At 34.1% G+C, this 13,466-nt stretch overlaps 1 protein-coding gene across 1 annotated transcript in view; it reads left to right on the plus strand.

Annotated features, from left to right (window-relative positions):
* COL19A1 (collagen type XIX alpha 1 chain) overlaps window positions 1–13,466 on the plus strand; it is a gene marked incomplete at its 3' end in the record, with an annotated part of 189,016 nt that overhangs the window by 78,056 nt on the left and 97,494 nt on the right. Inside the window, exons 10-11 of the mRNA XM_081943886.1 lie at window positions 6,593–6,646; window positions 9,847–9,900. Of these exons, the coding sequence (XP_081800012.1) occupies window positions 6,593–6,646; window positions 9,847–9,900 (108 nt within the window). The remainder of the gene's footprint in view (window positions 1–6,592; window positions 6,647–9,846; window positions 9,901–13,466) is intronic.

A 13,466-nucleotide genomic window follows, 5' to 3' on the forward strand; every position in this document is an offset into this window, starting at 1 on the left:
GGCCAATAACATATGTGTTAAGGATGTTGCAGTACAAATACTATTTCAATTTTTTAAACTTTGAAATCATATTTAAATAACCAAACATCTTTCTATAATATCACCTAGAACAACCTTCAAATACTGTGTGGCAAATAAACCATGGAGTCGGTCAATGCTATGAAAATTATTTAACTGTAATTCAATCAAAATAAATACTTTAAAAAAAACAATAAAATAAATAATAAAATAAATAAAAACTAAATTCTACAAAATGAGTAATGATAGTTGGAGTTTAAATTAACATTTCATTTGCTTTTATTTATTTACATATCAAACTTAGGAACCACGCATCTCCCTCACAAACCACTCGTCTCCCTCACAAAGAATTCTACTTTGACAATAAACACAATTGGTGGTCACGAATTGCAGTCTGTCAGTAGGAAACACGTTTTTTCAAAACCTTTTCATTCTTATTTTTATTTTCTACTGATATCAACGTCTGCCTTGTTGCTTGTTTGAAATCTGATAAACCAATGCTTAGGTTGCTAATACAACTATAAAACATTGGACCTTCCACTCATCACTCCATTAAATATGGACGTATTTGTGTGGCTTTCATTAAAAAAAATACTGGACTATTGACCCAATTATATACAACCTTACTTTCAGCTCAAATTTTGTAGGCTTATAGTAAGATACCATGAAAACCCAACATATTTCCTTTGTCAACATTCAATTAGTAATTCTGTGGCCAATTTAAATCCAGTTTTTGTTGCCAAGGTAACCTAGTTCTAGGGAAAGTAGAAATTGTGAGAAATACATTCAAGACAATTCTGGCTTGATTGTGCTAAATATAAATCGAAGTAAGGAGGTGCTATAGTAGACATTCAAAATACTGCTATAATACCCCAATATCATCAGCATTTTCTATGTGTAAAATTTCAGTAACATCTTCCTTTCTCCTTTTTCAATTATGCCACTGGGGATCACACTGCCTAAAATGACCTTTGACTGATCAAGAATAATAAGTTGTGCCCAGTGATCCATGCAACATATTTAATCCCTAACTTGAGGCTGTCTGGAATTAAGAAAGAATGTTTGTGTCTAGAACTGCATGGGAGGAAAAACTAAAAATGAGTTAGGTCCTATATTTTTTCCCCTTTGGTCACAGAGAACAAAGCTATGGAAATGACAATCACCGTTCTGGAAAAGGAAAGCTAGAAAGGAACTCTATAAGGGATTTTTTTAAAAAAAGTTTAGTAATAATTCTGTTAAATGTCAAGAAGTAAACTTAGCTTTCATAATCTTTTACATTTCAATGTGAGCTTATATAATGAATTAAGCAATTCATTATTTAACCATGGTCAAATAAACCAGTGCCGTATTTTTTTTGCTTCTATCTTCCAGGCATTCTTAAATCCCATGGTTAAAATTCTCTTTCCTGTTTTTTTTCTAGTCTCCTTGCTTCTCTTGACATTCTTATCAATTTTATCCAGGTCCATTTGTACTTTCCATAAAGTAACTCCAATAAATTTCCCATATTACAGTTTAAAAGAATAGATAAAATTGTTCTTTGGGTACATTATTTGTATATCTTTGTTATTTTTAAATAATCATTCAAGTCCACATTCAAATCTGTTATGTGGGTCTTCAAAGGAGTTTATTCATCTTTGATGACAACTTTTTCCAATAAAAAAAAGTTCCAGTTATTTCACAAGCCCAGAGATCAAAGATTTCCTTTAAAGTAGCCATCAAGTGCTTTAGTAATCAACCTTCAAAATCTTATTTTGCACTGAAATGAAACAAAGCAGGGTTTCTTTTTCCATAAAAGAGATTTTTTCTAATAGTTTCAAAAGGTTTATTTAAATCAGTTTCATAATGGCTTAACATTTACTCTGTTTAGAAACAACTCTAAAGTCATTCCTTTGCTATATGTTGCAAAAAGTTACAAAAATAGATCTTATAATGTTGGGGAAAGGTTTCCTTTCTTTTAAATGGATTGAAGGGAAACTCATCCAGTAGCTATAGTTCTGAAAATTTTTCGATCTTAAAGAGGCAGTACAACAAAATAAAATGCAAATTATTTACCTTTTTGCCTTGAAAGCTTAAACAATCATATTTTTCTTAATAATCTTTTAGCATTTTTGTCATATTTTTTGCATGTTTTCCATCCTATAATATTTCCTCTAGGTATTATAGAGCAAAATTGCACATTACATCTGTATGGAAGAGTCCATATAATGGTTGTGTTGATTTGTTGATTGAGCTTTTATAATAACACACACATTATATATATATATATATATATATATATATATATATATATATATATATATATATATATATATATATATATATATATATATATATATATATATATATATATATATATATATAATTTGTGTTACAACACCTGGTATGATTTAGAAGTTACAATTACAACACACACACACACACACACACACACACACACACACACATATTTACTGTCATGGGCAGTATATTTACTGTATGGTGCCTTTAACTAATATTAACTGCCCAGCATTATGAATTTGACATGGTCATATACTGAAATAAAGAAGTAACATAAATAAATAAGTTCCAAGTGTAGTAGACAGATTTGTTTAAAGACTGTTTATTGACCTTGAATGTACCATTTGCTTTTTCCATAATGTTTGCATATCTTTTCAGTCTAGTTACCTATCATTAGCTCAAGATTCCTGTTGCTCACGCCCCACTCAGATTGAATCAACATATACATGAAATGATATGTGTGTATCCCATAACCCAATGGGCCTCACTTTGCTCTTGCATACATTTCTCTCAATTAAGATGCCCTTATTACTTTAATATTCCCCTTTTAACTTTGGTTCATTTAAAATAATTTGATAGCCTCATTCATTAGCAGACTGAAAAGTGACAATAATCTTGTTTTCAAGAAAATAAAAAATAGCACATATTTTATTGCATAAGTCAAGTTTTATCACTTCTAAATACTTTGTACTTTTTAATTTAAAATCTGAATGGTCTGAAGACTATGCTGGTATCAGGGGTGGGTTCCTACGCGAACTGGTACCGGTTCACTTCATGCGTGCTTTGGCCGTGCATTGCTCATGCATGTGCAGTTTGCTGTAAATTGTTCTGTGCTTGCGCGAATACCATTAAAAACTAATAAAAAAGTTGCCAGCAACAGCAACAGAGACCAAGGACAGGGACATGGCCAGCTGCCGGTTCTGCGACCCAGGTCATATTACCACTACCGGGTCAGCTGAATCGGAACCAGGAGCAACCCACCCCTGGCTGGTATACTATACAGTACAGCACAAATCCTATCACTTTATTCAGAGCTGTACTTTAACATTTTTGAATTTAGGAAACTAGTGTACTTTGTATTGTGATTTATGAAAGTTACAATAATAATAACTGTCAAAAAAGGATAAGATGGAAGTAATAAAATGAAATAATAATGAAAATAATCAATGTGGCACAAAACTACCTTTTGGCAATGTTAGTATCCTACTGTAGATCAGGTACTGGTGAGCTGAATGCCTTGTTAAATTTGATCTTTTAAGTTACACAGTTAAGAGAATGAATTGCTTCATATTTGGTTTTTGGTTTTTCCTTTATTTACTAGCCATTTAATGACCAATGTTTATTTATTTATTATAGTTATGAAGCAACTGAGTGCATATTTAGCATCATTTTAGTTATTGCAATAATCAGCCTTATTTTTTAAATATGAGTATCAGACACAGAGTTGTGCATAAATTCAGAAGATGCCAGGATGTACCAATATTGATATCATGCAAGCTTGTAGCCTGGCTAATTTTTTTTTCAAACAATACAGAATGTATAAGACGGATTCTGTGGGTCGCCAAAAAAGCTGACACAAGTCATTTCTGTCTATGTTACTCTTCTTTTTAAAAACTGTAATGCTTGCTAATAGCATGTTGTCCTGCTGATGAGACTGAGTGAACTGAACATGCTTACATTTAAACCATTCAATGGAAAGCACTAAACATCATTACTTTGATTCACTGGATTTGAATTTCTGGAGTGAGTGCAGCACGTGTGACTTGATTTGCTCCACCCCCTGCTCACATGCCAACAAGTAAGGGCCACCAGCTGGATTTTACAGGTGCAGGTCTTTGAATTTTTGTGAATGAAAAGTGTGATTTAAGAAGGCAGGTATAAAAGCTGCAGGATGTTGTCTATGGAAGCAATTTACTGTACATAAAAGACATAGTGACTTGCAGAAATGCATTTTAAAAAATAATACAAACTTTGTCCCTGGGCTAATTGCTTTCTACCAATTATAGCCTGCTCATACTTTTAGGAATAATGATTGGAAATATGCCCCAATCTCCAAATTTGCAAAAAAAAGGCTTATCTCAGATTTTGTTGCAGATTCTGTCTTTATTTTCATGATGGACTGGAGATTTTGCTCATTTAATTTGTTACTGCTAGTGCTGGTAAAAAATGTATAGCTAATGTTTTAAATATCTCTTTATTAATGCAGATGCTAAAAGAATCACTTTTTTACAGAAGCACATGGCAGAATAAGAAATATTAAGTGAAAGGTTAGGTGCTACATTGGTTTCTAATGAATTATAAAATGTTAGGATTAGATTTGGCCTAAATGTATTTATGGAATGATGTATTTATTAAGGAAAAACTGTCTTTTCTGAAGTTCCTGTAGAAATGTTTGAATCATTTCACTGGTTTGGATGTAAACCTAAATTAAAGTTTAGCATGATAAAAACAGACCATCCCTACTATTGTGCCTATGTCCTTCCTTTTTCCTCCATTTCAGTATTAAGGGGGGAAATGTTTGTTTTCATTTATGATTAACAGCACTTGCTCCATTTGTTGAATCTAGACAAACTGCAATTAATCATATTGTTAATGGAAATAAATTAGTTAATGTATTTGTATAAAATGTTGAGCCATGTCCAGCACAAACAACAAGTAAGGTACTTATCTGGTAATTCACTGCACAGTAAATCAAGGGCAGACGTGGATGATCAAGCAGTCATCTTGATTACAGTACCAAAATAAATAAATAGCCCACATTTCCCATTCTTTTCCATTTTTGCTGCAAACGTTTTTTTTTAAATAAAAGTTGCAGTATGACCCAATTGGAATTGGAACCAACACAGATTTGAGGATTACTTTTGTGTCCATTTTGTCGTGCACGTGTTTGAATTTTTTTCAGAGACCTTGTAAAAAAATTGGTAAGCATTAGGTGCTGTGCTTTAACTTAACCAGAGTTTGATGTAAGAGTTCCATTTGTACCATCCTGTAAGTTTAAAAAATGAACTTTTAATATGTTATGCAAATACAGGTAGTATATATCTCAAAGTTTATGAAGATGAATTATAGTAATTAAATATACACCCACTTTTCAAGCTATTCTTTTTGGGATAAAGAAAACAAGAACAGAAAAGTAAGATTATAGTGAGTCAAAGAAATTAAATGAATAAGAAAAAGAAAAGAATACGTAAAAGTAATTTACACCATTACCTTGATCTTCCTCTTCCTTTTGATCCATCCATTCTTTCTCACAATTCATTAGTTCTTTCTATATAGGCAAACCACCTTAGTATGATTCTTTCATTCTGACCACTCACATTTATCTTCCATATACATTTACTCAGCAGCAATTTTCTTACCTCTACTTCTTCATGTTTTCCTACACATATTTAACTACTCTTTCCCCACTGTATTAAACTTTATCTACACGTTTTCCTGATATGCTTAGTTCTTTTCCACCTATATTATGCTTAAATCACAATATACTTGAAAACACATGCCTTTTTCTAAGCACCCGTTTACCAAATAGTCGCTATTTTCATTCATCCTTGGATTTCCAAATTGCCCAATTGCAGGATTCATTTACGAATTATGACTGGTGAAGAACTACAGGTTAGAATTTTGAAAAGAGGTAAATCAAATATGGGTATGGAATAGAAAGAAGAGTATAACATAGATCTCAGCTGAAGACACCTCTTGCTGAAACCTACCTTTCATGGAAAATTGAAGGACCAATCAGGACAGACTGAAGATTCCTGAAAAAATCTGAAGACTTGCCCTTCTTAATATTTCACCTTCATTTCTTGGTTGCTAGCTGGCAACCAAGAGAAAAACACAACTTTATTGCATTATCAATTCTCCGGATTTCTTAGTCAAGAGGCAGTTCTGACTTCTCTATTGAAGGTCATTGGACATTGAAAGGAATAAGATTAATCAGAAGGTCAACCTCTGCCTGAAATGTCTTACAGCAATTGACACCTACTTAAACAGATGCTACTGCATTGAATTCTCAGCTTTTCCACTGAGCAGAATCTAAATTTGATGAATTTGCAAAACATTCCACAAAATATGACGTTAGAAAATATCATTTAGTAGAAAAGGCATATCTACATTCTCAGAGTTATAACACTTTTCAAGTCACTATTCAAAATTACAGATTATTCATTGTGTTCTTGTCCTTGTAGTTTTGTTATTATCAATAACAATGCATGGTCAAACCACCTTTGGAGGGTTAAATTGTTTATTAAATATTTTACAACTTGAGCAACTTACTTAAAGTTACATTTAATTTGTATAGGGTGAAGAAGGAGCTAAAGGAGAAAATGGGATTCCTGGTTTACCTGGAACAAAGGTAGGATTCCTGTCTTAAAGGAGCTCTTGGACCATTTTCAGAACCAGTAGGACCAAAATGAACATAAATTACAGCTACTTAGATTTTATTTAAATGCAAGGATTATTTGTACAGTTTTAGAACAATCAATCTGTAAACAACCAGGCTTTACAATTCTGAATATTTTTTTTAAAATATGCTGGACAGGGGATGCACGACAGATGGTAATGTAGCTTATGTTTAATATTTGAATAGTATCAATTATATAATATTTCCATTATTGGAAAATATTTTTGTGGGGCTGGAAAATCCCATTCATAGTCATTTTTTATCTGAATTCTTGTAATGCAATACCCTTGAAGACAACTCAGAAACTACCACAGAACTTGGTTTCCCAAGCAATTATGGTGCATCTTGATATTTTGATCTGACCTATTGTTCTTTGTGTTGCACTGATTGTCAGTGGATGTCTGGCTGCAATTCAAGATGGTGATTGTCAGCTATCGAGCTGTCTATAGGGCTCAGAACCAGGTTGTTTATGGAATGATCTGCCCATCCATTCAAATCTGACAGAATGGGAATTTTCCACTTCCCATTAATTAATTAGTGCTGCCTTGAAGAATCCAGAGTGATTACTATTCTGTTATTGCTCCTGCCTTTTGGAAAACTATCCTCCCAAAAGTTTGTTGGGCTCCAACCTTGCCATCCTTTAGAAAAGTTTTTAAAAACTGGCTTTTCAAATAGACCAGAAGCCAAGTGATTTGTGATCCTGACTGGTAGAGGATGGATGATCGGTATTTGAGTGTATTACCTATCCCCCATCCCTATAAAATATTCTGCACTTCTCTGTATGTTTTATATGTTTTTGAAAAGTATTTATGTATGCTGCCTAGAATTTTCTGGTTAGGTGGCCTACAAATCTAAATCAATCAATAACAAGCAACACACTCTCCAGCCATATGTCTCCTTTTTTTTTTCTTCACTGCTTTTAGAAAGGTCTGATGGTACCAGGAAAAATGTCTACTAGAGAAAGTTTTGGAGTGATTTTTAAGTAGGCAGTTTTAAATTTTCCAAATACGATCACCAGCAAACAAGCATGTTTATGAGTGAACAGTAACTGCAGTCACAGCAATGTTACAAGCCAGTTCTAAAAAAATTCATATAATCACACCTTAGTTATATTGCAAAAGTGCATTCTAGTTATTTCTATGATTTCATGTTCAAGAAAAATACCATGTTTCCCGGAAAATAAGACAGGGTCTTATTTTCTTTTGACCCCCCCCCCCCAAAATTTTGCTTGGGCCTTATTATAGGGGCGGGCTTATTGGTTTGGGGTTGCCGGGTGGCTTCTCTTTTGCGAGCGGGCACCGAAGAGCCAGGCACAGCCTCAGGGGCAAACAGCTGTGTTGCAGCAGCACAACAAAGCCGTCATGAGACGACCACGCTCATGAGCAGCCACCCAGCAACGCCCCTTTCCAGCCGGGCAGAGCGCCACTCACCGACCCAGTAATATCCCAAAGGTGCTAAGCCACATGGCGCTCTGCCCGGCTGGAAAGAGAGGTTGCGCAAACACTTGTTCTGCCTCCAGCTCGTGTGCCTCCCTGCCTCACCATGCCCAACTCTCCCTGCAGGGCTGGTCCAGGGCACTGCCACCACCACTGCCACCCCACTGCCGCCACCGCGGGATATTACTGGGTCTGCCCGGCTGGAAAGGGGCATTGCCGGGCGGCTGCTTGTGAGCGCCACCTACCACAGCGCCACCTACCAACCTAGTGGTATCCCAAAGGCATCAAGCAATGTGAGCGCCTCTGACCCCCCTCCCCCCCTCCTGCAGCTTTGCGCCTTCGGGACATTGCTAGGTTGGTGAGTGGTGCTCTGCCTGGCTGGAGGGGGTGGTTGTCCAGGGGGCTTATTATTGGGGGAGGGCATATATCTTTGCCCACAGGAAACATATGGCATGGTCAGGACATGTCGTAATTTCAGGGAAACACGGTAGTAGTGGTGCAATGAATAAAAATATTATGGATGGAAAAATCAATTCATTTATGATTTCTGTTAGACCTGGTCACTGTTTTAATTTTAAATTGATGAACATTTTCTCTTTCAGAATCAATATTAGCAGTCCGTATCAGCCTTTCCAACCGTCTGTTATGTAGACATCAATTCCTAGAATCTTCCAGGCAGCTGGAGTTAAGAAATCTAGGAGTTGAAGTCCACACAACTGGAGAATATGTAGGTTACAAAAATCTGCTCTATGCATTGCTACAGAATTGAGGGTTTTTTTTTCATCCTAGATTAGATGTCAGCTGGCCTAATAATGGAAGTCAATGAAAGTTGTTTAGAATTCAGTGAGTGAATCTTCATCTCATCTTCAAGATGTACATCATTCTTTTATATGAAATTATTCCCAAGTTAGACAGATATTGGTTCTAAACAGTTTCAAACATCACACTGTGCAAAAGATTTAAGTTATTTATTTGATCTTTCAATATTTATGACATTTGATTTATGTTGTTTCACTTTTGTCCAAGCTTCCAATAACAATAGAAGTTCATATTTCTTCTCTGTCCTGGAGGTACCACGTACCTTGTTGTGTCTTTGATATTCTGCTGGAAAGTAAAGGACAGGGAAGGCTGCAGAAAGAACTTTAACTCCTAATCCTCACCATATGGCTTTGTTTGCTAAAGAAGAGCATAGAAATAAATAAATCTCAGCTGTTAAGATAGGAGCAGGGAGTTATGAATAACAGCTAGTACTAGCTATTGTGACGTATTCTGTTTTATCTTCCATAATAGATTTATTATAGTAAGAAAAATGAGAGTATAAGCAATGGAAAAGAGAATGAAAAATCTCCACATGTGATTCACTTAGTGGACAAACATCGTTAAATGTTCTGAAATGCAAGCTGAGTAATTTAAATACTGAATGTTACAAATGCTACATTATGTATTAGTTATCAAATTCTTATTCAGAATTGCTTGTCTTGAAAAGCAGGCCAAATTCTATCATAAATGGATAAAATATTTTATCTATTTGGCAAACATGAAGATCATTAATCTTACTCAGCGTGACAGTTTTCTTAGTTTAAAAATATTAATAGTCCTTAATAATAAGAAATTGTAACATTTTATTACTGTGACAATTATTTTTATTTGTTCATAATACAATGCATTTTTAATGACCAATGAATAAGAGTTGATGCAGTTTACAATTTGTTTTAGGGAGAAGATGGTCTGATTGGTGTTCCTGGTGTTCCTGGTACTTCTGGTGAAAAGGTACATATATAATCTTTGAGTCCATAGTTAGCGTTTGGCTGTCAGAATAGCAGCCATCTTCCCTTTTTACCACAAGTTTTTATATAGGAAATATATTCTATTTATTTAACATTATCAAATACCAAGTAAACTAAGAAGAAAATGTAAATACATTCATGATTTTTATAATTATATACCACCAGGTTGGTATATAATTAACCCCACAGATAAACCTTCTTTAGAATGATCTATTCCTGACTTGGCCGTTTAGATTGTCCAATAGTGCATCCATCGCCACATAATCAAGTACATTCACCTTTTTTTTGGTCATTCTCTTTTTTGTTTTCCCTCTATTTTCCCCAACATTATAATGCTCAAGAGTTCTTCACATAATGTGTCCACAATATGATAATCTGAACTCATTCATTCATTCAACAAACTTATGTAGCCACCCATTTCATTGAATATGACTCTGGGCAGCATAGAATCAGTAATTAAAACAATATCACAATCATTAAAAAAAAGAAAATCAAGATTGCGGGGGGGGGGCATTTGTGGCTCAAGTGAGAACTGTAAGATCATTTATTTCTTGTCTTGGTTGTCTCTCATATTCCCAGGAATATTTTCCAATACCAAAGTTCAAAAGCCTCATCACTTCCATTCCACTCTGCCAAATCCAGATTTTGTTTCCATAAAATATCATAGAAAAAGCCTCTGCCTGCATGATTCTAAATTCTGTAGCTAGAGGTGCCCATCATTCAGTACTACATCATGAACCAATACCCTGTCCATCCATGTGCTTTTCTTAGTTAAATTCAGAAGTGATTTACTAATCTCTTCCCCCGTGCATTATGAAATAGTGCTTTGGCATCATTTTTTTTTGTCGCTAAAGTGATAATCTCATTCACCCTCTGATATAGGTGCATGCTTGGTTTAACTGAGCAACTGGGATGATCTTCACGTATTGGGAAACTGTGCTGGGAGTTGCCACGCTTGGTATTCTTCATAATCCTTCCCAGGAACACCTATCTCCACCACAGTGAGGCAGCATGACAGGATTTAAGGAAGAACAAACATTTAACATAATAAATGGTTTCTAATATCCAGAACTTCCCTTCTTTCACTTTGGGCCCTGGGGCAAAACAGCAACTTTCGTCCTCAATTTTGCTGTGATGCTAGACTTTGGGGAGACCCCTGAAGCAATGGGGTGTAAAATAGGTTTCAAGTGCACAAACATGGGGTATTTTTCAAGCAGATAGCAAGGAGATTTTTATAGTTACATTTTTGCTGGTTATATGCCAGAAATGTGGCTAGTCAGATTCAACTGCTTCAAATTTATCTATGAACAGAGAATAAAATTTATTGGTGACCTGTTCCATAAATGCTTCTTGAAATCAATATTCTGGACAAGGCTTCTCTCCAATAGCCATGCACAATCTACCCGCATCACTTGATTTATTTGGCTGTGAAAGAGAGACAGATTTTTGATGGCATAACACTGTTACTATGTAATAAAAAGTGTGATTCAATTCCCACTAGTTTTTTGTTCAAAATCTATTCTGATTGCTTGCTAAAATAAACCCAAGGTCCAAAGTCAAATTAAATATAGCATAAGATAAATGGTATCTTGGATGAGTTCCAATCATTTAATTTCTAATAACTTTGGCTGAAGATTGAGAATATCACATTCTAATCCAATTTAAAAAGGAAGAAATCCATATTTGGCTAAAACATTCTATAGCAATTTCCATGGCATCACATTGAAAGCCTCTTCTAACTCCAGTCACCTCTGCCAGTTCCAGTTTATATGTATATCTCAGATGACTTTTGGTAATCTAATACTATCCAAGCCTGACACTGCCTATATGAAAGTAGTTTTCACAGGATCAATAATTTGTAATTCCATGGCAGGATTTCTGCCCAAATTTAGCATTAAAGTTTAATAAATCAGACCAAAATCTTTACTATCTTCAATATTACAGTTTTATTTAAAATATTTGGAAATTTTTTATTTAAATAGCATCACCTGCTATACTATAGGAGCAATATATGTTAATATTACTTATTGATGTAGCTATCAGGAAAGGTAATTTTCCTGTGGAGACAATTTATAGCCTTTAAAGATTCCATTCTTATTTCTTCCTTCCATTTCCTTCACATTTTTATGTAGCACATAGAAAACTAGTACCTTCTATATAAGCAGAGTAAAAATTTGCCATTAAATCTGTTCAGTTGTCTTACTATGTTTCAGGCTAATTAAAAAATTCATAGTAATAGTAAAATAAGATTTATATTTACCGTATTTAATCTAATCTCATCTCTCATTTATATCATCCTGCACTCCTTAATGGAAAGATTAAGTATCATAAGTAGATAAATAAGCTCATAAGTAATCCAATTACACATTCTATAGAAAATATGACATTAATTGTTTGACTCTAATCTTTTAAATCCAGTTGTAAAAGTAAAAGGCATATTTAATGTTGCTGTTTTTGTCAAGTAAAAGTTTATAGTTATTTGCAATTATTTATATTAATGAAAAAGTTACAGTAGTCCAAATGTCAATGAGAGATAACTTTTCATTCTGTTATTTGTAGAAGTTGTAAACATTCAAGTTAAAATGTCCACCTTAAGATCCCAGAAAAATAAAGTTTCTATTTGTTGTGATAACATCAATAAGACAGCATAGCCTTCCAGGTGAGATTTTTATTGTAAAATCTCTCTGCCTCCCACACAGAATTTTACAGAGGACACAGTTCTGCCCTCTTCCATTGAGAATCCTTGTGTGTTTTTCCATAACTCCTTTTCTTTTTCTGAGAAAGAAAATAGTGAAATGCTATTGGACTGTAGTATGGAAGCTCTTTCAATTTAGAGGGTATATTTCTGGTTTGTGTATTTCTACATCTTATTCCTAGAATTTAAGTGCCCAATAGAATCATCTTCCATTGGAAATCATCCTTGTTTTCCCACTATTTATTTTTACTGTAATAAATCTGTTAAGAGTAAGAGTATAAAAACAACTCATTTGCTGGCAGTCTTTGCTATTGTCTTTGCAAGTCTTCTGCCTTCCAGTACATTGAAACTTGACTCCAAGAATTCCAATATTGCCAACATTCTTACTAGAAAATGGAGAATTTATTAATCCAACATCTCTAGAAAGCTGATCTAAAAATAACATGGTGTGTGTTTTCATTGAATTAATAATTTTACCCATGGTAAAATTGCCTACATGTAAGCATTTTTATTGAATGGTTACTAATTTTTTTAATAATTATTTAACTTTTGTCAGAAAGCTACACCTTTCATTTTGTAAGCCACGAGTGCTTGTAAAAGCAGTTCTTTTATCTGGAATAATGAATGCTTTTTATAGAAAACAGAGCTTGGACGCAAACTTTACCAAATTTCAAGCATAAAATAAAAATCCTAAAACTCAGCTATTCTATTACTTATAAAATATATGGTGATAGAAATGGCATTTAATGTTTACTGCAATAGTATGAATACCACAACAGTGACCAATTATGTTCTATCATGTTTTTATACTTGCTATTTGTATGAAATTATTTTGATGAGACAAAAAGAATATG

This window comes from Natrix helvetica (genome assembly GCF_964273705.1).
Source record: "Natrix helvetica genome assembly, chromosome: 2".
Classification (NCBI taxonomy): Eukaryota; Metazoa; Chordata; class Lepidosauria; order Squamata; family Natricidae; genus Natrix; species Natrix helvetica.